This window comes from Hylobates moloch, unplaced genomic scaffold (assembly GCF_009828535.3).
Source record: "Hylobates moloch isolate HMO894 unplaced genomic scaffold, HMol_V3 SCAFFOLD_8, whole genome shotgun sequence".
Classification (NCBI taxonomy): domain Eukaryota; kingdom Metazoa; phylum Chordata; class Mammalia; order Primates; family Hylobatidae; genus Hylobates; species Hylobates moloch.
Genome location: NW_026652283.1, coordinates 96,304,970 through 96,332,800, shown reverse-complemented (window position 1 = coordinate 96,332,800; position 27,831 = coordinate 96,304,970). Strand labels below are relative to the sequence as shown.

At 45.2% G+C, this 27,831-nt stretch overlaps 1 protein-coding gene across 3 annotated transcripts in view; it reads right to left on the bottom strand.

The window, feature by feature from the left end:
• The window catches only part of GLB1 (galactosidase beta 1), a 114,249-nt gene that overhangs the window by 53,521 nt on the left and 32,897 nt on the right, over window positions 1-27,831 (bottom strand). For all 3 annotated transcript variants that reach the window (XM_032162206.2, XM_032162205.2, XM_032162207.2), the window contains exons 2-9: window positions 26,537-26,706; window positions 22,834-22,984; window positions 22,242-22,302; window positions 19,482-19,576; window positions 11,887-12,067; window positions 7,300-7,358; window positions 5,125-5,246; window positions 5,000-5,040 (exon numbers count right to left, since the gene is read on the bottom strand). In XM_032162206.2, the coding sequence (XP_032018097.2) occupies window positions 5,000-5,040; window positions 5,125-5,246; window positions 7,300-7,358; window positions 11,887-12,067; window positions 19,482-19,576; window positions 22,242-22,302; window positions 22,834-22,984; window positions 26,537-26,706 (880 nt within the window). The remainder of the gene's footprint in view (window positions 1-4,999; window positions 5,041-5,124; window positions 5,247-7,299; window positions 7,359-11,886; window positions 12,068-19,481; window positions 19,577-22,241; window positions 22,303-22,833; window positions 22,985-26,536; window positions 26,707-27,831) is intronic.

Here is a 27,831-nt window from a genome sequence, read left to right as displayed (position 1 = left end):
GCATCACAGCCCCACTTCTCCCTCTCTCTCTTACAGGCATTGCTCCAGAGAGCACAACCAATAAGCTTTCTGCCAGGTAATCTCAGAGTCTGTTTCCCTGGGAATTTGACCTACAACAAAGACCAATGGATAGTGCCAATACTGAGTATACAAAAGGACTAGAAAAACAAACGCCCCTGCAGTTACTGTGCAAGGGGTGGGGTCTAGACCAGAGGATCCTGACATTGTCAGGGATGATGTTCACAGGTATGAGGTTGTCTGCAACATCAGGTGGTACTTCAAAAACTTACCCATGCTTAAGTGTCACATGGAGAGCTTGTTAAAACAGATTCCTAAGCCCCATCCCAGAGATTCTAATTCAGCAGGTCTGGAGTGGGGCCTGAAACTGCATTTCTAACAGGCGTCCAGGTGACGCTGATGCTGCCATCCATAGACCAGCAAGGCTTTGTGCCTTCCTCCTCTACTTCAGAGAGCATATTGCAATGCAAGTGTGTGAGAATGAAGTTATTTTAGGAATAGTCTTTTGTCCAACCTAATTTGTATATCAATGAGGCACAAAACATGATAGTTTACCTAGGATTAGTAATAAATCCCTTGGACGCAGCTCACCAATGATGGAGCCACCTTGGGTGACCTACTGGTGGTGGAGGTGACAGATGAGCAAGGCTGAGGATCAGATCAAGCAGGTCAGCTCCAAAGACTTTTTCATTAGTTCTCTGCACAGAATCTAAACTTTGAAAGATCTGGACCACTCAACCAACTAAATTGATCTAGTCATACCATTTCCCCCATTTCTTATTAATCAGAGACAACTCACAGCCAACAGGTCTGCCTGCCTTAAGGGATTCATAGGTTAAAACACATCCCTTCCTGTGAGACACAAAGAAAAAAAAAAAAACCCACATCCGTTGCTGCAAGGAACTCACCTTCTTTGTGGCCCTCCTCTGCTTCTAATGTGGTAGTCACCCATGCTGTGCTGTGTTTCTTATTTGTTATGTCTCTCTCCACACTACGCTGCACGCACCTCAGGGGCAGAGACTGTGCCTCACTTGCCCTTGAGTCCTTAGCTGGAGCCCAGCATGGAGGGGGTTGCCAGGTTGAGTTGGGAAAGTGTGACCTCTAGAAGCACACTTTACAGGCTGAGGGAGCCCAGGCTGGGAAGCTGTCCAGTGGGTTTAAGGATGGACTGGAAGACTAAGTCTTTGTTCTAGTTCTACTGGCAGAATCTTACTTTGGGTGTTTTTAGACCACCATAGGGCAGCATCGCAGAGAAATGGTGCAGATTCAAGCCTCCTCTGGCCACGTAAGAGGGTGTGAGGTGGGAAGGCGAAAGAAATGGTGAGACTTTGCATTCATCAACATTCCACATTGTGTGAGAAGCACAGGAGTGCCTCGACCCTGTAGGCAGCCATCACACAGCTGTGGACACACACAGGTGTGGAGGAAGGAGACACACACCTGCACAGGCAGGTGCATGTTCCTGTGGGTGGGATGAGCAGTGAACTCGCCACTCCCGATGCTTTTCTCTCCCTGCTCTCCTCTAGGAAGCTGGCCTGAAGAACAGCTGCTAAGTACAGACTGGCCTTCTCTCACTTCCTCAAAGAGACAGTGCAAAAAGGCAGCTTCAGGGAGCCTTGGCAGAACACAGCGGGGTGGGTGTGGGGGCTGGCTCAGGGGGTCCAGGGTGCAAAGGGTGATCCAAAGGGCGGTGACTCTGGCTCACCACCACCTGAATTCCAGTCCAAGCTCCACCCCTTGCCAGCTGAACAGAAAACGTGTGGACTTTTTTTGTATTCAGCTATTCTTATCTGTAAAGTGGTGTTGATAATCTCTAATTAAGACGAGGCTAATATGCAGGCTAAATAAGGCAACAGAGGAAGAAAGGGGAATTCTATGGATTATGGCAGAGGGAGGGGCAGGAGAGAGGATTAAGGACAATGTTTATGTTCTGACAGTTTCTATAATGTCCAATTTTTTTCTAAGATGAATGTGTTATTTTAAGTATAACAGTAAGATTTTTAAAAAATTGTGTCATGAACCATAAAGTTCCAAAAACGATGCATTGGATGACTGGTCTCGATCCCATCAATGGCAGCTAGGGGGAATCCCCATCTACTCAGTGAAAAAGGCACCCACTGGGTCTTGACTATTTCTCATAAGACGAACACACAGGGATGATCTAAAATATCAATGACCAACCTTGGCACACTGTTATCTTTTCTTTTTTTAAAATTTAATTTAAGTTCCGGGATATATGTGCAGGACATGTAGGTTTGTTACATAGGTAAACGTGTGCCATGGTGGTCTGCCACACCTGTCAACTGGTCACTTAGGTATTTATTTTATTTTATTTTTGAGACAAAGTCTCGCCCTGTCACCCAGGCTGGAGTGCAATGGTGCGATCTCAGCTCACTGCAACCTCCACCACCCGGGTTCAAGTGATTCTTCTGCCTCAGCCTCCCGAGTAGCTGGGATTACAGGTGAGCACCACCATAACCGGCTAATTTTTTGTATCTTTAGTAGAGACAAGGTTTCGCCATGTTGGCCAGGCTGGTCTCAAACTCCTGACCTCGTGATCCACGCACTTCAGCCTCCCAAAGTGCTGGGATTACAGACGTGAGCCACCGCGCACAGCCTGGTCACCTAGATATTAAGCCCCACATGCATAAGCTATTCATCCTGATGCTCTCCCTCCCCTCACCCACCCCAGACAGGCCCCGGGCACACTATTATCTTATATGCAGTGAGATTTGAGTTTTGCAATATCTTCACTTCTTGGCTCTACTAATAGTATTAAAATTGATAATGCTTGTAAGCAATGTCTTCTCCTAGCCCATCTCAGGCTGCAAAAAAGATAGCAGTTCAAAGGAGAAACTTCATTAAGAGCTGACAGTATCCAATTTCAGATCCTGAGAGATTTAGGCCCAAACTAAGCCTTCAAAACTCAGCAGCTGGGCATCCTCCATGATTCAGAGAGAAAAATGCAAATAAAGAGACAGGTAGGGAATGAAGCTTAGCGAAAAGCCAGTACAGCATCATTTGTCTTTGCAAAAAAACAACAAAAATCAAAGACGTTACAGAAAAAGTTTGTCATAATTTTTCCTACACAAAAAAATATAGAAATGTAAAGTGGTGTGGCCTTTTTGGGAAACACTATGGCAGTTCCTGAAACTCTAAACATACAGTTACCATATGACGTGGCTGTTCCACTTCTTGGTATACACTCAAAGGAACTGAAACAGGAATTCAAACAAATCCTTGTACATCAATGTTCAAAGCAACACTATAACCAAAATGTGGAAATAACCCAAATGTCCATCAACCAATGAATGGATAAATAAAATACTGTACATCCACACAAGGGAATACCATTCAGCAATAAAAAGGAACGAAACACTGGTACGTGCAACAACGTGGACAATCGTTGAACACATTGGGCTAAATGAAAGAAGTCATACAGGTGTATATATGTGGTTCATTTATACGAAATGTTCAGAATCAGCAAACCCACAGGGACAGAAAGTATATTATTTCCAGGGGCTGGGAGGAGGGAGAGTGTGGAATGAATGCTAATGGGTATGGAGTTTCTTTTTGGGGTGATAAAATGTTTCTGAATTAGATAATGGTAATGGTTACAAAACTTTGTGAATACAGTAAATACCACTGCATCATATACTTAAAAATTGTAAATTTTATGGTTTGTGAATTATACCTCAACAAAACAAATGTTAAAAGAAAGACACCACAGTAGAATATTTGAACAAATAAGCTACAGTTATAGACTGTGACTGAAGCCTGCCCAACTAGCCTGGTTTAAAACAGTAAGGCTTCTACGCCGGGCGCGGTGGCTCACACTTGTAATCCCAGCACTTTGGGAGGCCGAGGTGGGCAGATCACGAGGTCAGGAGATCGAGACCACAGTGAAACCCCGTCTCTACTAAAAAAAAATACAAAAAATTAGCCGGGCGTGGTGGCGGGCGCCTGTAGTCCCAGCTACTTGGAGAGGCTGAGGCAGGAGAATGGCGTGAACCCCGGAGGCAGAGCTTGCAGTGAGCCGAGATTGCGCCACTGCACTCCAGCCTGGGTGACAGAGCAAGACTCCATCTCAAAAAAAAAAAAAATAAATAAATAAATAAATAAAACAGTAAGGCTTCTAAATGCTCACATTTATTTCCCATAAAAATTATTTTGTCCAGGTGCAGTGGCTCATGCCTGTAATCCCAGAACCTTGGGAGGCCGAGGCGGGTGGAACACGAAGTCAGGAGATCGAGACCACCCTGGCTAACATGGTGAAACCCCGTCTCTACTAAAAATACAAAAACAAAAATTAGCTGGGTGTGGTGGCGGGTGCCTGTAGTCCCAGCTACTCTGGAGGCTGGGGCGGGAGAATGACGTGAACCTGGGAGGCAGAGCTTGCAGTGAGCCAAGATTTGCACCACTGCACTCCAGCCTGGGTGACAGAGGGAGATTCCGTCTCAAAAAAAAAAAAAAAAAAAAAAAAGTAAGAAATATTATTTTTTAAAATTACATCGGTAATCCCTATGTGTTAGAAAATTTAGGGCCAGGCATGGTGGCTCACGCCTGTAATCCTAGCATTTTGGGAAGCCAAAGTGGGTGGATCACTTGAGGTCAGGAGTTCAAGACCAGCCTGGACAACATGGTAAAACCCCGTCTCTACTAAAAATGCAAAAACTTAGCCAGGCGTGGTGGTGCACGCCTGTAATCCCATAATCCCAGCTACTTGGAGGCTGAGGCAGGAGGATCCCTTGAACCTGGGAGGTGGAGGCTGCAGTGAGTTGAGATTGTGCCACTGCACTCCAGCCTGGGTGACAGAGTGAGACTGTCTCCAAAAAAAGAAAAAAGAAAAAGGAAAAAAAAGAAAATTTCAGAGAGGATAAACAAAAAAAGAAAATAAAATTGTCTGTGGGCACACCCCTCCCCAAATTAATCAACAGAAACATTCTAGCATAAGTTTCTACAGATGTTAAAGTGCTCTTACCATTCCAATAGGCAAAATTGGTCCCACCTATAAACATGTACCTACAAGGAAACAAAAGAACATGGTACTTCACTGTGAGCCCACGGCTACTGAGGGCGCCCTCCCCTCGGGCAACGAACACTCACAAGTTCACACTTGCCCCACGGGCAAGTATATCATAGAGGGAGGAAGCCACTGCTTCGGTCTTGATTGTGGAGTGAGGTTGGCCCCAGTGGTCTAGCCAGCCAGTATAGAATTCAGAATTGATCTAAAACAAAAAAGAACGTAGCTCTTAGGATAGACTTATGACCTTCCAATGCCAGGGCTTCCCTGCAATGCCCCATCTATGACAGGTGTGAAGGGGGTTGACATACACTGCTTAACCCAGAGCCACCCCCCAGTGAGCACTTCCAATACCAGCAATGCCCATGTTCGGTCCTCAGGTTCTAACCTAAAGTAGATCTCATCTTATACAATGCAAGTATTCCTGAAAAGTGGTGGCTACATTAAAATTTAGATAGCTGATCCCCTGTTTAAACACAGTAGGAAAGTCTCATTGGGCAAAGAAACTGGGTAGCAAAAATATTTTTATAGAATAACAGCTCCAGGCCGGGTGCGGTGGCTCATGCCTGTGATCTCAGTACTTTGGGAGGCCGAGGTGGGCGGATCACAAGGTCTAGAGATTGAGACCCTCCTGGCCAACATGGTGAAACCCCGTCTCAACTAAAAATACAAACATTAGCTGGGTATCGTGGTGCGCCCCTGTAGTCCCAGCTATCAGGAGGCTGAGGCAGGAGAATCGCTTGAACCCGGGAGGTGGAGAATGCAGTGAGCCGAGATCGCGCTACTGTACTACAGCCTGGCAACACAGCGAAACTCCATTAAAAAAAAAAAAAAAAAAAAAGAATAACAGCTCCAAATTCAACCTTTGTAGGAATCCAGATTTTCAGATCTCAGGTTGATTTATAACAAGGAAGACTTGTCCCAGTATTCTGCAAAGCAGGCCTCAAACACTTCATGTTTTTCTTGGGCATTGTCCTGCCAAGCCTTGGTCTAGAGAACAAAAAAGAAGTCTGGACCTTCTTTGGGGACTTCTTGTTTTAGGTTCCAGGAAACAGCTCCACCCAAAGTCTATGAATGCAGGGTCTGCACTGCTCACTAAGCAGAGACTAGACTCAGAAAAGGCTGTTTTATAAATCAGGCTTGTACACAGGTGGGGCAGTCTGACCTAGTGCAGAGAAGGCACAGGATATTAACCCCTTAAACTGGGCTGAGTGACAACAAGAATAGCAACTTCAGCCAAAGACGGGAAGAACGGAGAGAAATGGACTGATAGATTGTTGACACCCACCTGCACCTTGCCACCATCTCCTCCTTCTAGCAGCTACACTGTGTGCCATGAAGCCCTGCAATTCGGTGTGGTCAGCAAACCTACATCCTCAAGGCCATCTGGCTGTTTATTAAAAATAAGAATCTCAGAGCCAGGCACAGTGACTCACACCTGTAATCCCAGCCCTTTGGGAAGCCAAAGTGGGATCACTTGAGGTCAGGAGTTTGAGACAAGCCTGGCCAACATGGTAAAACCTCATCTCTACTAAAAATACAAAAAAATTAGCTGGGCGTGGTGGTGCACACCTGTAATCACGGCTACTTGAGGGGGCTGAGGCACAAGAATCACTGAACGGGGAGGTAGAGGTTGCAGAGAGCCCAGATGGCACCACTGCGCTCCAGCCTGGGCAACAGAGCAAGACTCTGTCTCAAAAAAAAAAAAAAAAAAAGAAATGAGAATCTCAGGCCCCAGCCCAGACCCAGGAGAACAAAATTTGCTGTGTTTATGAATCACTTGAGGATTAACAAGATCCCCAAGTGATCTGTAAATACTTTAAAGGTGGAGAAGCTCACAAAGAGTCAATTAACACAGACTTGAACTCAGATCCTGGCCTAGCCACACACTGGCTATATGACCCTGGCAAGTGACATAGGTTCCCTGAGCCTCAATAAAAATGGAGACAATAAGACCACTTATGAGAGTTGCCCTGAGGACCAGATGAGACCAGGATGCAGGAGCACAGAACCTGATATGTAACAGGCCATTCATGTTGGTTCCCAGTCTGTTCCACCCCAGTGCAGGAGCTCAATTTCAAATAGAAACATTGTTTCTGCTGTCATTCACATGTCCAGAATGGCTATGACTCCACAATCCCATTAGCTGCTGACCCCAGAGCCAAAAACATCAAGGGCCTACCGCCCAGTTTCAGCAGCATGTAACCTTTCTCTCTTAGCTGCAAACAGTCTCTCCACATCTCACTCTCAATTCTTACCAAGGGTCCTTTGGGCTCACACTTCCTCTGGCTTAGGAAAGCATCTGTGATGTTGCTGCCTGAAAATTGTAAGAGGGAGAAGGTAGGTCAGTCATGGAAATGACAAGAAATTAAATAACAAGAGCCCTTCACGGGACTTGGGCCTGAAGCCCTGATACGGTCAGAATGTTGGTATCCCCCCAAAATTCTCATGTTGGAACTTAACACCCAAGAGGATAGTATTAACAGGTGAGGCCACTGGAAGTGATTAAGTCATAAGGGCTCCACCTTCATGAATGGGATTAGTGCCCCTATAAAAAGAGACTCCAGCCTGGCACAGTGGAGACCACCTGGCCAACCTGGTGAAACCCCATCTCTACTAAAAATACAAAAATTAGCCAGGCGTGGTGGCACACACTTGTAATCCCAGCTACTCAGGAGGCTGAGGCAGGAGAATTGCTTGAACCCGGGAGGTGGAGGTTGCAGTGAGCCAAGATCGTGCCACTGCACTCCAGCCTGGGCAACAGAGTGAGACTCCATCTCAAAAATATTTTTTTAATTAAAAAAATAATAATCAAATAAATAAATAAATAAAAAGAGGCTCAGTGGAGCTTCCTGACCATGTGAGGGCACAGCAAGAAGGCATGGCACCATTTTTGAAGCAGAGAGCAAGCCCTTGCCAGACACTGAATCTGCTGGCATCTTCATTTTGGACTTCACCACCTCTAGAACTGTGAGCAATAAATTTCTTTTGTTTATAAATTACCCAGTCTAAGGTATTTTGTTATAGCAGCCCACACTGACTAAGACAGGCCCCTTTCCCCTCCCACACCCCGTGGGCCTGGAATACTTCCAAGCGAGCTTCAGATTGGACCCATTTGAGGATGCGTGTGGACCAGAGAACATTGCTTCCTCTCTGAGGAGGTCCCCGTGGCCTTTCCTGTCTGCACAAGAGTTCCCTTCACAGGCCTGTCTTCTTTATCTGTGTTTCCCCAGGGCCTGGACACATATCTTGTGGGCTTATCTCTTCACAGGAACATCTGGTTGACCTGGATGCACCCCACAGGATGAGCCTAGTTTGAAGATACTTACAGCCTCAATAACACCATACATGATACTGCCACAAATATTTGCCAGTTAATTAACAAATCAAAGGGATGTGGGGGCTCTAATTGTGTTTACCCCTGAATAATGGAGTATACTCTGCATTCTAATTTGTACATCAGCCATTCCAAACCACTTGATCTCAAGTTTTCCTCATGAAATATCCCATTAGGGGTGTCTTGTCTTGCCTCTCGTGTCTTCTATTTTCCCTTCCTCTCTAAAACAAAAAAGAATTTCTCCACAGAGAAGGAATGGGCTGCCAAACATTGGGGAAAGAGGAAGCATGAGCAGTGTCCACACCAACCCGAGCAGAGGATGCCCTGGCCCCACACTTCACAACCCAGTTCCCACAGCAGGTATCCCAGGGTGGACGTGGCCCCAGCCAAGACCCTCTGATAACCACTTGCTCTGAGATGGGCCTTTGGCTTCTCTATAAGGCCAGCTTTCAGGACAGAATATGATGATCGAGAAAGAGAAGAATCTCACTGGCTGTCTTTCTCACTATTAAGCATTAGGTGGCATTCAGATCTTTAATCACTGTTCTCATGAGACCCACCGGGCAATGCCCCTCTCCCACATAAAGCAATGAAGCTGGCAAAAGCCTCAGACTGGAGGGCCCGTCTGCCCCAGGCACCCTGGCCTTGTGGTTGTCTATTCTCCAAACCCTAGCAGTGACAGTCACACTGTTACCTCACATACAAATCATGCTTAAAACACAATCATAATCACCTTCAATTTGTTCCTCCCAACAGAAAAATGCTGTGCTTTTTCATCGCTGTGATGAGAAGCCTGGCCAAAGCAGGAGGAAACCGGTACGTCACTTCCTCTGCAGCGCTTTGTGTTAGGTTGGTGCAAAAGTAATTGTGATTTTTGTCATGGTTTTCTTTTTTTCTTTTCTTTTTTTTTTTTTTTTTGAGATAGAGTTTCGCTCTGTTGCCCAGGCTGGAGTGCAGTGGTGCGATCTCAGCTCACTGCAACCTCCACCTCCCGGGTTCAAGCAATTCTCCTGCCTCAGCCTCCTGAGTAGCTGGGATTACAGAAGTGCGCCACCACGATTTTTGTACCAGCTAATTTTTGTATCTTTAGTAGAGATAGGGTTTCACCATGTTGGCCAGGCTGGTCTCAAACTCCTGACCTTGTGATCCGCCTGCCTTGGCCTCCCAAACTGCTGGGATTATAGGTGGGAGGCACTGCACTGGGCCTGTTTTTTGTTTTTTGTTTTTTTTTTTAAAAAGGCAAAAACCGCAATCACTTTTGCACCAACCTAACAGATGAGTCCTTTTATCACCAAATGCTCTTGAAACACTCCATTCACTTAAGGTCAGTTCTTTTCTGTTCTTCTCTTTTTCGATAAGGTAGAAGAACCTCTTTAAAAATGTGATTACAGACTGGGCATGGTGGCTCATGCCTGTAATCCCAACACTTTGGGAGGCCAAGGCAGGCAGATCACGTGAGGTCAGGAGTTTGAAACCAGCCTGGCCGACGTGGTGAAACCCTGTCTCTACTAAAAATACAAAAATTAGCCAGGCATGGTGGCAGGTGCCTGTAATCCCAGCTACTTGGGAGGCTGAGGTAGGAGAATGCTTGAACCCGGGAGGCAGAGGTTGCAGTGAGCCAGGATCATGTCATTGTACTCCAGCTTGGGCAACAAGAGTGAAACTCCATCTCAAAAAAAGAAAAAAAGCAACACCAGGCTAATTTCCTCATTTCAGTCTTCTGTACATCCCTCTCAAGAGAGGCAAGCATTGGATGTGCAATGCACATGAAGTGCCTTATACCTCAGAGGGGAGAACATCAGGGTCTTTATGCTACTCAAGGAACTGGTCTTTTTTTCGTGTGTGTATCTTTTTTTTTTTTGAGATGGGGTCTTGCTCTGTTGCCCAGGTTGGGGTGCAGTGGCACAATCACAGCTCACTGCAGCCTTGAACTCATGGGCTCAAGTGATCTTCCCACCTCATCCTCCCTAGTAGCTAGGACTACAGGCACTTGACACCATGCCTAGCCTGTAACTTTTTATTCTGCAGTAATTTCAAACTTACAGAATGTTGTAAGAACAGTACAAAAAAACTTTTGTATTCCCTTCACCTAGATTTCCCAATAGTTAGCATTTTACTAGAAATACACTATCAGTTTCTCTATAAAAATGTACATTTTTCTGAGCCATCTGAGAATAAATTGCAGATGTGATGGCCCTTTATCCCTAAATACTTCAGTGTTCATTCTCTCAGAACAAACGCATTCTTTAAATAAACACAATATACTTATAAAAATCAGGAAATTACACTGATACAATAATCTACAGTCTTTATTCAAAGATTGCAGTTTCTCAATAATGTCTTTCATAGCCACACACACAAAAAAAGTCTAGTCAGACATTTAGCTGTTGATATGGTTTGGATCTGTGTTAGACCTGTGTCCCCACCAAATCTCATGTCAAACTGTAATCCCCAGTGTTGGAGATAGGGCCTGGTGGCAGGTGACTGGATCATGGTGGCAGGGTTCTTGTGAATGGGTTAGCACCATCCCCTCAGTGCTATTCTCCTGATAGTGAGTGAATGAGTTATGCGATCTGGTTGTTTAAAAGTGTGTGGCACTTCCCCTCCTATCTCTTCCTCCTGCTCTGGCCACGGAAGACGTGCCTGCTTTTCCTTTGCCTTCTGCCATGATTTGAGGTTTCCTAAGGCCTCCCCAGAAGCTGGTGCCACCAGGCTTCTTATACAGCCTGTGAGTCAATTAAACCTCTTTTCTTTGTAAATTACCCAGTCTCTGGTATTTATTTAGAGCAGTGCAAGCATGGACGAATATAGCTGTCATATCCTTTATGAAAACCGCTCCCCTAAATGAAGTCTCTCTTAATCTTACTTATGGCCAGAAGCATCCTAACCACATTGCCCACCCATCTGTAACTTTCACTTGCAGCATCTCCACAGTTTGCACAGCACTGTGTAAGGAATCTGGCACAGCCTTTGTAGCATCTGCCAAACCATCTCCAGCCCTGACAGTTCAGTGTTCTAAGTTATGCAGAAAGATAACAAAGTGTAAGGTAAGTTCCCAGCCAGTGGCCAACCTCAAGGTTGGCTACGGCCAAGGCATAACCCCGAGTGTCCTGCCAAGGTGGGAGGACAGGGAGGGCAGAAAGAGCAGAAAAGCGCACCCCAGACACAGCCTAAAAGGTGACTGCCTCAAGGTAGAGCTTCTCACAGCTGGAGCCGCCCACCTGCTTCTTCATCTTGGGTGGGCCAGCCCAGCCCCTGAGACAGCAGTACTCCATGTTCCAGGCTAGCTCCACCATTGCTGAAGATGCAGCTACCCTGGAAGCTCTTGGTCTACAGATAACCCTCTGTTACTGAGGGGTGCAAGTATTCTATTCTATCTGTTTCTTGAAAAATGAAAACGTGAAAAATCTCAATCTGCCCATGACACTTAAAACAACAGCTGCCCAGAGCAACTGACTGAGTAAAAAGCTGATTTTAAGCTGCAATTTCTGTTACTACAAACACCAACCTGTTCCAAAGTCCACCGTGGCGTAGAGGCCCTGCAGGGCCCCACATTCCAGGAATGTTTTATGTGCTCCATCAGTGGTGAACAGAACCACATCATCCCCCAGATGGTGGCGAAAGCGCTCCTGCAGGAAGCGCAGGTAGTCAAAATCACAGGCAAAGTAGCTGCCATATTCATTTTCAACCTGTGAGTGAAAAAAGAGCAGGGAAAAATGAGGAGATCCCAATGTGGCCACCCTAATGCAAGCTTTTGGGTGGGAAAATATCTGAGCATCTGCTAAGATGACAAGGCTTAATGATTACCAGAAAACTTTCCTTCACTCAGACCTCAAAACTGACTAAAAAAACAACACCAACAATTCACCATAAAAGTTTACCTCCTATTAACCCTCTCCCACCACTGAGAAATAAGAAAAACAAAAAAACACCAAACTGGTGTTCAGACTGTAGTGGTATTCTTCCCTAGAATAGAAAGTAGATACTTTAAACATCACATAAATAATACCTTCTCATGGTAGAAATGTTAGAAAAATGAAAAGAAAACAGGAAAAGTATCCATTAATTCCATTGCCCGGAGATAATCACTGCAAGCATTTTAGTATACAGCCGTCTAGATTTCCACAGACCCACATACTCCCCAAATATACACAAATAATATACAGCAGTGTTTTCTTTCTTCAAAACTGGCATCATATTATATGCACCAGTTGTAATTGTGTTTTCCCTTAATATACTATGCAAAACCTCCATGGCAATAAGAAGTGTGAATGCCAGGGGCAGACACAGCATGTTTATTTGACCTGCTGTCACACACACACCGGTGTTGTTTGTGCTCAATAACATCAGTGGTTCTCAACCAGAAGCTCTTTAGCCCCACAGGGGACATGTGGCTATGTCTGGAAATGTTTGTGGTTGTCATACCTCGGCAGACATGCTCATGGCATCCAGTGGGTAGAGGCCCAGGGATGCTGCTAGACATCCCACAGTGCACATGGAAGCCCCACAGTGAAGAATTATCAGGTGCAACATAGCAATAGTGCTGAGGGTGGGGTCCCTGCTCTGAAGCATGCATTCCCCATGAGGTGGGTAGCATCCCCAAGGGGGCAAAAATTGATGCTTTGGGGATAAAAAAATATTCCTTATTTATATAAAACATATGTATATATACACACACACACAGAGCAAATAAACCAATATACAATATCTCAGGTATTAAAATTTCATGGTGGAGAGGAGAAGGCAATTAGAAAAAAAGTTTAGAAGGGATCCTTGGGGGCAATGATGAAAAAAACAGGTTAAGAAACATTGCTCTCAAGCAATAAAACAAATGAACTTCAGCTCTACCCAATACACCAAAGAACCTTAGGAATATAATGTGAAGTGAAAGAAGCATGACACTGAAAAATACATACAGTACAATCCCCTTTGGAGAAAATTCAAAACAATCAAAACCAAACTATAAAGTCTGAGTACACACATAGGTGGTAAAAGTATAAAGAAAAGCAGAAAACCAATGGTCATAAGAGTCAGGACAGTGCGATGAAATGGTGTATGATCAACAAGGACACCTGGGAAGCTTCTAGGACACTGGCCACGTGCTGTTTCCTGACCTTGGTTGGTGTTTATGTGGGTGTTCACACCATAGTGATTCATTATACAGCACATTTACATATGTATGCTATATTTCATTTATAAAAAATTAAAAAATACCCAACCGTAAAATTTTAACATGCACATAATACAAAAATATTTGTGATCCTGGAAATACGTGATCTTTAAACATAAGCACAAGAAAATGTGAGTCCCAGAAAAGAGGTGCTTAGCCTGAGTGCCTGGGAGAGATTGTTAGGGAAGGTTCCTTGGAGGGACAGCCCGAGGTAGTTCTAGAAGAAAAGCCTCTGAACTTGGGAAGGGAATGGGTAGAGGGTATTCCTACATATTTGACATCACCAACAGCTCGACTTCGTCCACGTGCAGAGTTGGAGAGTGGGAGAAGAATGGTGAGTGACGAAAATGAATTAAATGCTGCTGTCATTATCTGCACAGTCCTGCCTCCCACATGGTTTCATGAATGATCCTTCTCTCAGAGAGAATCCCTCTGGCAATACTTTCAGATTTGGGGTTCAAGAAGTAAAACAGACTGTAGGACGCATGCCCAGGACAGAGACTTCACTGGTCATGAAACCATCCTGGAAGAGGAAGTATTTGCTGCTTACAAGAGTAGAAAACTCCCACTGATGAGTTCCATGAAAGTTCCTTTTGCAATAATTTAGATAAATGCTAAGAAGAGCTTTGTAAATACTGGCAAGGTTCTTTTCTCCTCCTTTATAAGTGCTACTTACATGACTGTGTCTCCTTTTTATCATCTGGCTGTCAAGAAATTCAGAGCTCAAGATCTTAAAAGTCAGCTCCAGCAACTAAATGGTCTCACAGCCTCTGCACCTCGTGTTCTCTTTCTCCCACCCCCATGCCCCAACCCAACCTTGGTTTTCTTATCATCTTGCTTTTCCAGGTCTTATTTATCCATTATCATCATTGTATCATATACCCTAAAATAAACAGGCTTGTTAAAAATGCGTACACATAATTTGGTTAGGTTTTGAGAGAGCGAGAAAAGCACAATTGCGAGGCAGCTTAGATTTCTAGTCACGGGCACGGCTGGCAAAGGCCCAACTGTCTACATGCAAATCTGAGCTCTGCCACTTCCTACCCATGGGACTCTACCTGTAAAGTGTACCTAACTCGTTGGGTTATCATGAGGATTAACTGAGTCAATAAATGACTAGAACTTTGCACAGATCTGGCATCTAGTAAGTGCTCAAAATGCTAGCAGCTAAGACTCTACTCAAGTTCTATGTTACTACCAATTAGGAAAAAAAAAAGGTGTGTGAAGGCTGGGGGTGGGGGAAACACACAAATGAAAAGGCTTGAAAAACCCATAGAAAAAGTCATGGCTAGGTTCAGAGGAACACTGATGTTTCTAGAGCAGGAGTCAACACACTTTTTAAATAAAACACCAGGCTGGGCGTGGTGGCTCACGCCTGTAATCCTAGTACTTTGGGAGGCTGAGGCGGGTGGATCATCTGAGGTCAGGAGTTTGAAACCAGCCTGGCCAACATGGTGAAACCCCATCTCTACTAAAAATACAAAAAAAATTAGCCAGGCATGGTGGCAGGTGCCTGTAATCCCAGCTATTTGAGAGGCTGAGACGCAAGAATTGCTTGAACCCAGGAGGCAGAGGTTGCCATGAGCAGAGATTGCGCCACTGGACTCCAGCCTGGGTGACAGAGAAAACAAACAAAAAACCACCAGAGAGTAAATATTTTAGGTGTTGCAGCCATAGAGGTCTCCATCTCAACTACTCAACTCTGCCACTACAGTACAAAAGTGGCCACAGACAATATATAAACAGTGTGGCGATTCCAATATACTTTTACTTACAAAAAAATGTAGGTGGCAGCCATAATTTGCAGGTCTTTGTTTTAGAGTAACTGTCTCCATTCTGTAAGCTCCTTAAGCACCAGAGACTTTTAAAGATGTTGATCTTCCAAACAGTCATAAATAGGCTTATTACCTCATGATGAATGCCCTGTTAATTGGATGAAGTTAAGCTGTGGGTGGAAGGTCGTCCACTCCTAATTATTTTCACCTTGGATATTATCAATGGCTTTAGTTTTTTCAGGTAGAAACTGAGATAAACATCCACATATGCAAACCATCATAGGTGGCACTGGCTCAGCTAATCCCCCCAAAAGAGAAACATCTGCATATCTGACTGAATCATGACGATGAATAAAGGCACAGACCTGGCTTCCTGTATCTGTAATACAACAGTGTTGAGGGCCCTAAATGTTCTCAGACAGGGATTTGAGCCTTCTGGTCTGACTCATTTTTACCCTGGCTGCAAACATGTAGCTCCTCCCTGGCCATCTCAAACTCTGAGCACCGAGAGAGAAAACCAGCATCAAGAATTGACGAAAGCCACCATTTTCTACCCTTCAACATGAATTAAGACAGAGACAGAAATCAGCTTTTACAGAAATCTTTATTTTTTTGAGACAGAGTCTCACTTTTTTGCCCACGTTGGAGTGCAGTGAGTGGTGTGATCACGGCTCACCGCAGCCCCAACCTCCCAGGCTCAAGTGATTCTCCTGTCTCTGCCCTCTGAATGGCTGGGAACACAGGTGCATGGCAGCATACCCAGCTAATTTTTAAATTTTTTGTAGAGATGGAGTTTCACTATGTTGCCCAGGCTGGTCTTGAACTCCTGGGCTCAAGAGATCCTCCTGCCTCGGCCTCCCAAAGTGCTGGGATTATGGGCATTGAGCCATCAGCCTTGGCCCTTTTACAGAAATCTTTACACATAGAAATACTGTCTACAGGTCTGGCACAGTGGCTCACGGCTTTAATCCCAGCACTTTGGGAGGCTGAGGCGGGCGCATCACGAGGTCAAGAGATTCAGACCATCCTGAGCAACATGGTGAAACCTCATCTCTACTAAAAACACACAGAATTAGCTGGCGTGGTTGCCCGCACCTGTAGTCCCAGCTACTCAGGAGGCTGAGGCAGGAGGATCGCTTGAACCCGGGAGGTGGAGGTTGCAGTGAGCCGAGATCTCATCACTGCACTCAGCCTGGTAACAGAGTGAGACTCTGTCTCAAAAAACAAAAACAATAACAACAACAAAAAGAATTACTGTCTACAAATCCCCCGGTTCCTTCTTATCAAAGCAATCAGCTTCTATTCCATTCCAGAGCCGTTCGGTGGGTATGTGATGTTCACAAACGCATGATGTGCCCTCATGGCTACCAGGCAGAGGCGTGGAGGGCCAGCAATCTAGAGACACAGTGTCAGGGATGAAACTGCTCCCACATGTGCTTCACAAAAGGAGGCGCCAGTGACGGTTCTGAAAGTCCTACGGAAGCCAATATGTCAACTGGGACGGCTTCCAGACAGAGGGAACATGTATAGGAACTGTGCGTCAGAAGGTAAGTAGGACAACCATAAAAGATGATGAAAGAATTTTGAACGATATGAAAAAATGCTCATGACAAAGAATGAAGCAAAAAAAGCCACACAGAAAATAGGTCATATGGAATGAACTTACTCTGTAAGTAAGAAGAAAAAAAAGGCATAAAAAATATTCAAGGAGGCCGGGCGCGGTGGCTCACGCTTGTAATCCCAGCACTTTGGGAGGCCGAGGCGGGCGGATCACGAGGTCAGGAGATCGAGACCACGGTGAAACCCCGTCTCTACTAAAAATACAAAAAATTAGCCGGGCGTGGTGGCGGGCGCCTGTAGTCCCAGCTACTCGGAGAGGCTGAGGCAGGAGAATGGCGTGAACCCGGGAGGCGGAGCTTGCAGTGAGCCGAGATCGCGCCACTGCACTCCAGCCTGGGCGACAGAGCGAGACTCCGTCTCAAAAAAAAAAAAAAAAAATATATATATATATATATATTCAAGGAAACTCCCAAAATGTGAAGAGCTTTGCTTATGGCCCCTGAGGTTTGAGTAACAATTATGTTTTTTCTGCTTTCTTATGTCTCTCTATACTTGTTTATTTTGTAAACAAGGGGCAAAAATGATTAGGTGGGATTCAAGCATGTGGAGATGGGAAGGGGAGAGGATGAGGAGGAGGAGGACAGAGTCACCTGACAGGACCCAGGGTCAAGTTAAAGTCATCTGAGGTTGCTAGGGATGGACACAAGAAGAAATATCTCCACAACAGTCAACTTCATTCTCCTCTGCAGAATTAATACTTGATTATACTTTTTGTGGCATTTCCAAAACCAAAAGGGGCAGAAAAGTTGTGAGCAGAAATTAAAAGTGATTCAAGGAGAAGCAGAGACTGAAAAAAAGACGGCATCAAAAGAGAGCTTGCACCTGAGACCAGAAGAAAGGAAGACGACACAGCCATGCAGAGCAAAGACGCACTCAAGTTTCAGACTTGATATCTTCATGTAGGAAAATGTGGTTCCTATTAGCTTAACCAGTACAGACTCAAGGCGGTAAAAGATAGGGGCAAGGGGGTCTACTCACACATCCCTCTGTGAGCAGCAACCTGGCCTCTCTCAAGAAGACATCTCCTCCCACCACAAAGCCTCAGAACGGACATCCTGGCCAGTGCAGCCCTCTCAGCACCTCTGTCCACCTACACCTGAAAGGCAAGGCAGTGCCCACGCTCCCACTCTACCATGATCCATCCCCACAAGCTGCCTATAGTACTGTTCATAAGAAGGAAGCCTGGCCCACACTCCCCTAGGGAGTGCCACTTTGCATCCCTGGGATGTCCAGGATGCAGCCACTTTTACATAACTTTACTCTTTTTCCATAAAAGCATCCTTGGTCATGGCTGGGCATGGTGGCTCACGCCTGTAATCCCAGCAATTTGGGAGGCTGAGGTGGGTGGATCACCTGAGGTCAGGAGTTTGAGACCAGCCTGGTCAACATGGTGAAACCTTGTCTCTACTAAAAATACAAAAACATAGCCAGGCATCGTGGTGCACGCCTGTAATGCCAGCTACTTGGGAGGCTGACATAGGAGGGTCACCTGAACCTGGGAGGCAGAGGTTGCAGTGAGCCGAGATCGTGCCACTGCATTCCAGCCTGGGCGACAGAGACTCTGTCTCAAAAAAAAAAACCTGTACTCTTTTCCATAAGAGCATCCTTGGTCATAGCCGGGCACGGTGGCCCGGCGGGCAGATCACCTGAGGTCAGGAGTTTGAGACCAGCCTGGCCAATATGGCGAAACCCCGTCTCTACTAAAAATACAAAAATTAGCCAGGCATGGTGGGATGCGCCTGTAATCCCAGCTACATGGGAGGCTGAGGTGGAAGAATTGCCTGAACTCAGGAGGCGGAGGGTGCAGTAAGCCGAGATTGCCCCACTGCACTCCAGCCTGGGCAACGGAATGAGACTCTCAAAAAAAAAAAAAAAAAAAGAGCATCTGTGGCATCCTTGGTCAATGTGTCCAATGAATATGGTTTTATGTTTCACCTAAGTATTTTACCAACACCAAAAACTGTTGAAGTTCAATGTACACCACAGTATATTAGTCCTTGCAGAGCCAAGAACACACAGAAGAAGGAGAATGGGGCAGGAAGCAAGAGAGGAAACATAACAGCCCCAATTGACCACATCCTTCTCCATTCCAGGGTTATCTGACTGCCAAGGCAGTGCCGATACCAAAGTGTTTCAGTCCACACTGCATGCCTGCTGCCAGAAAACAATATTGCAGGAGAAACAGAGACAAACTCTGGGATCCACAGAATTAGGGCGCTATCCTAATCCTGCCACCTGCTGGCTGGGTGATCTTGGCCAAGTCACTTAACCTTTTCAAACTTCCTCACTGAAAAGAGAGGGTGGTTGGAAGAATTGAATAGCATTTACAAGGCACCCAGCACAAAGCCTGCCACATAGCAGGCATTCAAAAATGGCAATGCCTTCCCAAATGCAATTGAACTAAAAGCACTATCTGTGGCATTACCTCTTAAAGAAACAGATCTATGAGTCTCATGTCTGCATCACTTCTATCATTTATATAATGTAGATGGATGAGAACCCCTCCCCCAATCCATCCATGCTCAACTCCAGGGTTACCTGCACTGTTATAACTGGCCCTCCATTCTGATAGAGGAGAGGCTTCATCTTGGGCAGAAGGACTCCCAACCACTTGTCCACAGCTGCCAGGTAATCTGGAAAACAAGAAAAGTTTAACACAAGCTTGTCCAACCCCAGCCTGCAAGCCACATGCAGCCCAGGATGGCTTTGAATGTGGCCCAACACAAATCCGTAAACTTTTAAAAAACATTCTGAGTTTTCTGGCTGGGTGCAGTGGCTCACGCCTGTAATCCTAGCACTTTGGGAGGCCGAGGCAGGCAGATCACCTGATGTCGGGAGTTCGAGACCAGCCTGACCAACATGGAGAAACTCTGTCTCTACTAAAAATGCAAAATTAGCTGGGCGTGGTGGCACATGCCTGTAATCCCAGCTACTTGGGAGGCTGAGGCAGGAGAATTGCTTGAACCCGGGAGGTGGAGGTTGTGGTGAGCCAAGATCGCACCATTGCACTCCAGCTTGCGCAACAAGAGTGAAACTCTGTCTCAAAAAAAAAAAAAAAATTATGATTTAGTACAAAGAGACACCAGTGCAGCCTTATTACACCAGGGCTGGCAGCAGAGATCAGGATATACAGGACTCGACAAGTACCTTCTGAAGTAAAAGCCTCATAAAAGTTGTCCTGCATGTAGTTGTCTCCTCAGCTGAGCTCCTCAGGGGACAAGGACTAGTGTGCCTGTATCCATCTGCTATGGTTGGAATGTTTGTCCCTCTGAAACTCATGTTGAAATCGAATCCCCAATGTGGTAGTATTGAGAGGTGGGGCCTTTAAGAGGTGTTGGGTCATGAGGGCTCAGCCCTCATAAGTAGATCAATCCACTCATGGATTAATAGATTAATAGGTTAATGGATTCATGGGTCATCATGGGAATGGGACTGGTGGCTTTATAAGAAGAGGGAGAGAGATCTGAGCTAGGACACTCAGCCCCCTCACCATGTGATGCCCTGTGCCCCCTCAGGACTCTGCAGAGTCCCCACCAGCAAGAAGGCCCTCACCAGATACAGCCCCTCCACCTTGAACTTCTCGGCCTCCATAACTGTAGGAAATAAATGCTTTTCTTTATAATTACTCAGTTTCAGGTATTCTGTTACAAGCAACAGAAAACGGACTAAGACACTATCCTTGCCATAGGACACAAAGCCTGGAGCATAGAACATATCCAAGCAACGTTTGCTGAATGAAGAAAAGAGTGACTGAACAGTGTATCCTCTTCTCAGTCACAGGAAGGCTTTTTTTCTGTATAAAATGAAGTTCTAATAAATTATATATTTATATTGTCAAATAGGAATAATAAAAGTGCATGCCACATAAAGTTGGCATAAAGATTAAATGAGTTACTACATGTGAAAACACCAATGATATGCTAAGCGTGCAAAACATGAAGGTACTGGAGTAAGACAAAGAAAAAAACTATCATTTACACATTGCTCTATAAAAGTGGCCAAAAAATAGAAAGCATTGCAGCTACCAAGCAATCCAATGACACCATCCCAGAAACTGTCATTTTGTTTTTCTTTTCTTTTTTTTGACACAGAGTTTCACTCTTGCTGCCCAGGCAGGAATGCAATGGTGCAATCTGGGCTCACTGCAACCTCTGCCTCCCAGCTTCAAGCAATTCTCCTGCCTCAGCCTCCCAAGTAGCTGGGATTACAGGCATGCACCACCACACCCGGCTAATTTTGTATTTTTAGTAGAGACAGAGTTTCTTTATGTTGGTCAGGCTGGTCTCAAACTCCTGACCTCAGGTGATCCACCTGCCTCAGCCTCTCAAAGTACTGGGATTACAGGCATGAGCCACTATGCCCAGCCTTATTTCTTTTTTTGAGACAAAGTCCCTCTCTGTTGCCCAGGCTGGAGTGCAGTGGTCCATTCATGGCTCACTGCAGCCTCAACCTCCCAGGCTCAAGCAATCCTCCCACCTCAGCCTCCCAGACTACAGGCACGTGCCAGCACACCTGGCTAATTTTTAAATTTTTTATAGAGATAGGGTCTCGCTATGTTACCTAGGTTGGTATCAAACTCCCGGGCTCAAGCAATCCCTCCACCTTGGCATCCCAAAGTGCTGAGATTACAGGTGTGAGTCACCATGCCTGGCTTGTCATTTTGATTAGCTGGGTGCTATCACTGGCTGTGGAATATGCTAAGTAAATAGGAAGAGAAAGCATTGAAGTCAGTTGGTCAACCGCAAACAGGGCTCAATGCCAATTCAAAGAATTACCAGTTTATCAGTAAGATCTGGTTAAGTAGTTCAAAGCCTAATTTCCTAGAGGTTTAGTTTGTTGCTATGCACCGGTCAGTGATAAACACTCAGACTTTCACTAAACTTTCAAAAGTATTTGTGCAGAGGTACCCTAGCCTTCAAAATACCTCCCCCTTTTGATATAAATTGTTGAAGCTTTTTTGTTTGTTTGTTTTGAGACAGAGTCACGCTCTGTCGCCCAGGCTATACTGCATTGACACAATCTCGGTTCACTGCAACCTCCACCTCCGGGGTTCAAGCAATCCTCCTGCCTCAGCCTCCTGAGTAGCTGGGATTACAGGTGCCCACCACCACGCCCAGCTGATTTTTTGTATTTTTAGTAGAGGCGAGGTTTTGCCATGCTGGCCAGCCTGGTCTCGAACTCCCAACCTCAGGTAATCCACCTGCCTCAGCCTCCCAAAGTGCTAGGATTACAGGCGTGAGCCACCGCACCTAGCCTGAAGCTTTTATAAATCTTCTCAAGACATCTGTAACAACCTACCTGGGTCAGAAGAGCGGAGAAGAATAGATTCTTTCTCTAGCAGCCAAGCAGGTAATCCTCCCTAGTTCAGGGAAAACAAGCCATTATAATGTCCGTTCCATGAAGGGTGCTCAGAGGAGGCAGAAATTACTATTAGTAGTTATGGAAAAGAATAAAAGCTTCAAGGGACAAGGGGTATTTGAGCTGGGCTTTTTGGTTTATAACTTGCAGAGAAGTTAGAAATTGGAATGTAGGACAATTAAGATCACTCTGCATGAATGCCATGTTTTAAGGACCAAAGCCCTTATCATAAAGATTTTTCAATTTAATTTCACAAATACCCTGTGAGGTAGATACAGAAGATTCCATTAACTGCTTCTTACAGATGAGCAAGCTGAGTTATGTGAGTGACTACCAAGAGGAGAGCCCATGCCCTGACCCTGGCCTGTTTCTCTCTGCCTGGGCACCCTGCCAAGGTAAAAGACACCTGTGCTGGGTACAGTCCCAGGCCCCATGCTCTCTGGAATGCAGGTCTGCTTTAATTCCCTTTGCCCCAGAGCTGCTGCCTGCCAGCTCACACACACCAGGTAGAGCCCAGTCTAGCCACACTCACCATTTCCCACTCTGCACAGATGTAGGGCCCGGGCCTCAGGATAACCAGCAGTCCCAGCTCATGAGCCAGCCGAAGAAAATATTCCACATCATGGTCCTCAGAAAACTGGTACTGTCCTGGCCAGGGCTCATGAAAGTTCCAGGGCACATACCTGCCAAAACACACACAGCCCCTTCCTGGATACTTGGCAGAGTCAAGAAGAAGGAAGGGTGGGGAAAGGGCCTCATTAGGACTATTGCTAACACATGGATAAGAGGGAGAAGGCGCTTTGGAGGAAAAATTATCCAAGGCTGGGCACAGTGGCTCAGGCCTCTAATCCCAGCACTCTGGGAAGCCACGGTGGGCAGATGGCTTGAGCCCAGGAGTTTGACACCAGCCTGGGCAACATGGTGAAACCCCCTGTCTCTACAAAAAAACACAAAAAAATTAGCCAGGGTGCATGCCTGTGGTCCCAGTTACCCTGGAGGCTTGAGGTGGAGGTTTGCTTAAGCTCGGGAGGTTGAAGCTGCAGTGAGCTGTGATTGTGCCACTGCACTCCAGACTGGATGACAAAGTGAGACCCTGTGTCAAAATAAATAAAGAAAAGAAAAATTATCCGGAATTTGGATATAAGGCAAAAGGGTGACTGCATTTCCTTTCCATGTTATAATGGAGGACTATCCAATGGGCCCACTGAGGGTTCTTTCATTCTTTAGGGGAAATATTTTGTTTGACTTATTTACTATTGATTAAGGGAAGAACTTTGAAGTTACAGATTAATTTGTAGATTATTGCCTGGGAGAGAAACAAATGATTGTCATACAGAGAAGACAACTCCAAAGGTTACTCTTTCATTCATTGCCCTTTATGATATTAACCAGTTTTATCTCTAAAGATAACTTTATTTGAACATGCCTTTCTTGACTGACTATAAACCTCCCTTCCTCAAATTCTCCTTTGAATTAGCCTTACCATCTAGCTAGTTTCCTTGGTAATAAGTTAAATGAATTTTTTAAAATTTTCATTTTAGGTTCGGGGTACATGTACAGGTTTGTTATACAGGTAAATCGCATGTCATGGGGGTTTGGTGTACAGATTATTTAGTCACCCAGATAATCTGCCTAGTACACGATAGGGGTATTCACCCTCCTCCCACCCTCCACCCTCAAGTAGGCCCCATTGTCTGTTGTTCCCTTCTTTGTGTCCATATGTACTCGATGTTTAGCTACCACTTATAAGTGAGAACATGTGGTATTTGGTTTTCCGTCCCTGTGTTTTCTCAGGATAATAGCCTCCAGCTGCATCCAAGTTGCTGTAAAGGACATGATCTCATTCTTTTTTGTGATTTTGTAGTATTCCGTGGTGTATATGTACCACATTTTCTTTATCCAGGCAAATAAATTTCTGACATATGTCCATTATATATTTGTTTCTAAGTCATGTTTTTAGCTTTTTATATTTTGCATAAATAATTGAATTGAGGTGCTCTGTGGAAGGGGAAAGAGCTCAAAAATCCAGATATCCTATATAAATTTCTAAACTGTCTGTAGAGAAAGATAGGGTGTAGAACCATAAACCACAGGACACATAGACCTTCCCGTTTGGCAGCCTCTTGGGAAGGGCCTTGTTATGAATTTTTACAGCAGCTCCCCAAGCTAGTCAAACTTGGTGGGGACACTTCTTAAAATCAACAACAAAGAAAACTCCAGAATTATATCAGCACTAATTCCTATTACATAAAAATTATAGCTGGGCACAGTAGCTCTCTTCTGTAATCCCTGCACTCTGGGAGGCCAAAGCAGTAGGATCGCTTGAGGCCAGGAGTTGAAGACCACCATGGGAAACATAGTGAGACCTCATCTCTAAAAACAAAGCAAAACAAAAAAATTAGCTGGTATGGTAGCAGTGCCTGTAATCCCAACTACTCAGGAGGCTGAGGTGGGAGGATCACCTGGGCCCACTTTAAGGTTTCAGTGTACTATGATTGAGCCACTACATTCCAGCCAGGTGACAGAGCAAGACCCCAGCTCTAAAAAATTGTTTTAATAAATAAAAATAAAAATTGTATATGCCCATGTAAGGCTTAGGAAAAATAAGAATATTTTGCTGAAAAGTAGTAAGAGACATATTTATTTTTTGAAGAAATAATTTTTAGTACGTGTAGGAAAAACTCCAACCCCTAGATCCTCTGATAAAAGATTTTGTCAGGAATCATGTGGCAGGAGGTAAAATGACAAAACCTCCTACCAGCTCCTCTGTCTACCTACAGACAGCATGGGATACAAAGTTAAATACGGAGCCATCCATTACCATCACAAAGCTCTCTTTGAAGACCCTGGGTTGTGTCATTTTGCATGTGTGTGATCCCATGATTTCAGGGTTCCCTGGAACAGTCTTGGTCTTCCAGAACTCAGTGTTGGAATTATAAACAGGTGAACTTGGGTTCACTCTGCCAGTGGCCTTAGAACCAGAATAATGAGTGAGTTCTCCCTCACTATCTATCTTCGGAATCTGCCTCTGGGTTTTCTCACTCTTTATCTTTGAAAAGTTATCAGCAATCCACATCGGCACTGCAAAAGCCAGAGCAGCCAGCCACACCAACTTTCTTCCCTGTTAGTTAGTTACTTTGCAATAGCAGAAGAGATGCAGAGAGATAGCTATTGGGATAATTCTATACCCTGAAGTTATACAATTACCCCAGCAGAACCACAAAGCCAAACTGGGTTTCAGAAATCTACCTAAGCACAAGGCTTATTCTGGTATTGGGGCTCAGAAAACAATACCCCAAAGCATGGCACCTCGGCATGCTGAGTACTTTGAACTAAAGGAGATTGGAAGGCCTTAGGAGCAAATCTTCTTTCTCTGACCTTCTCCGGCTCTTCTGTCTCCCACCCCTCCTTCTCCCCTGAAGCAAGTCAAACCAGAATTCATCTTCCCCAGTGTGGGTCATAGAAATTAGAACCCCTCTCTCCCAAAGCAAGCCAGAAAACCTAGAAAGGTCACCTCTCCCTTCTCCCTTCTAGACCCTCATTGCAGAGGGGTCCTACTCCATACCCAGAAGGAAGGAATGCCACCCAGAAAGGCCAAGAAGAATCTGTTGAGGCAGGCCTTGTGGGTTTCCCACTTCAGTCTACTACCATTAGGTCAGAACCTTTCATGGAATCTAAGTGTAAAAAGTTTTCCTTGGGTCTTCTTTTCTGAAGACTCTCATGTCAGATAAAACATATCTGTTGTGCTTTTCTCCTGTTAACCTAGCTTTTTGTATGACTACAGCCATACCTGTGCTACAGCTGCCTGCATGCCTTCCCTTCCCTTCAAATACTAGCTGAACTTCTGACCAAAGATATGGCCTTGGGCAAATTTCAGTTTCATCAGCTATAAACAGGAACGATAATACCTATCTCGAGGAAATGGAATCACTAGTATAAAGTGCCCTGTATCTGGTAAGTGCTCAATCATTGTTACTTCTGTTTGCTTCCCCCATCCTTTGCCTTTTTAAGCTATTTATTTAATGATTTCTGATGATTAAAATTGAAGATTGGAAGAAGTAGTTAATTATTTGAAAAAGGGCCAGTCCAGCTCATGACAAGCCCCTCCCAGAACATCACACTGGACCATTTCCCATTTCTGAGCAATAAAATAGCCACCCTGAGAAATACAGTTGTATCCTCTCTCCAGAGTGGGTGTTCAGGCCTAGGTGAGAGCCACATGCCCTTCTACTTACGTCTGGATGGCGTTCAGCCCAGCCATCTTCATCTTCAGCAGCCGGTCCTTCCAGTAGAAGCGGGGCACGCGGGAGTAGTGAATGCTTCCTGAGATGTAGCGAAATGGCTGACCATCCTTGAGGAAGCAGTCCCGGCTATAGTCAATTTCAAACATCCTCTGGGTGGCATTCTACAGGGCAAGGATGGGGTCACATGAGAACTTCCACCTTCTGCATTTCAGAAGCCAATCCTTTGACAGTGGCAAGTGACTCTGCCTATTTAATTTGTATAATGTGCTGATGGACTTAATGCTTGTTTTCTGAGCTATCACACAAACCGTTGCTAAGCCAGGCCCACCAGGGGTACTCAGGTAAGAGAAATCATCGAGGAGGATCCACATGCAGGATTCCATAAGGCTTAGCTTCTAGAGGCCAGCACTGAGCTGACAATCAGTGGCTGAGATGATATTCCACTGTGCTGATCATGCGGCTGGGGAACATCACACACACACACGCACACACGCCGTTGTTGCTGTGACCTGCCTAAGCACTGGATGCACCTCAACAATAATGTCACTGGGATAACCAAGACCCATTAAGAAAATTCTAAGTGTAAAATACAGGGCAAAAAGCAGTTGATTAAAACTCCAGAGCCCCGATGCCCCATCCTAGATATTGCTCTGAATCCCAGAGTGACCTGGATAAGTCCCGTCTCTAACCCTACCTCTCTTCATCCATAACTATCCAGGGTATTGGACTAAAAGAACTTTAAGGCAATATTTTTAAAATTGTGGGCCGTGACCTGATTTGTGAATAATAAACTCATTTTTGGTGGCAATAAGCATCTTTTAAAAATGAAAGAATTGTCTAGGCATGATGGCTCACGCCTGTAATCCCAGAACTTTGGGAGGCCGAGGCAGGTGGATCACCTGAGGTCAGGAGTTCAAGACCAGCCTGGCCAACATGGTGAAACCCCATCTCTACCAAAAATACAAACATTAGCCAGGCATGGTGGTGCATGTCTGTAATCCCAGCTACTTGGGAGGCTGAGACATGAGAATCGCTTGAACCCGGGAAGCGGAGGTTACAGTGAGCTGAGATCACACCACTGCACTCCAGCCTGGGCGACAGAGCAAGACTCTGTCTCAAAAAAATAATAAAATCAATAAAAATAAAAATCAAAGAATAGCAGGCACCGTTGCTTATGCCTGTAATCCTAGCACTTTGGGAGGCCAAGGCTGGAGGATCGCTTGAGCTAAGGAGTTCGAGACCAGCCTAGGCAATTCAGCGAGGCCTCATCTCTACAAAAAAACAAA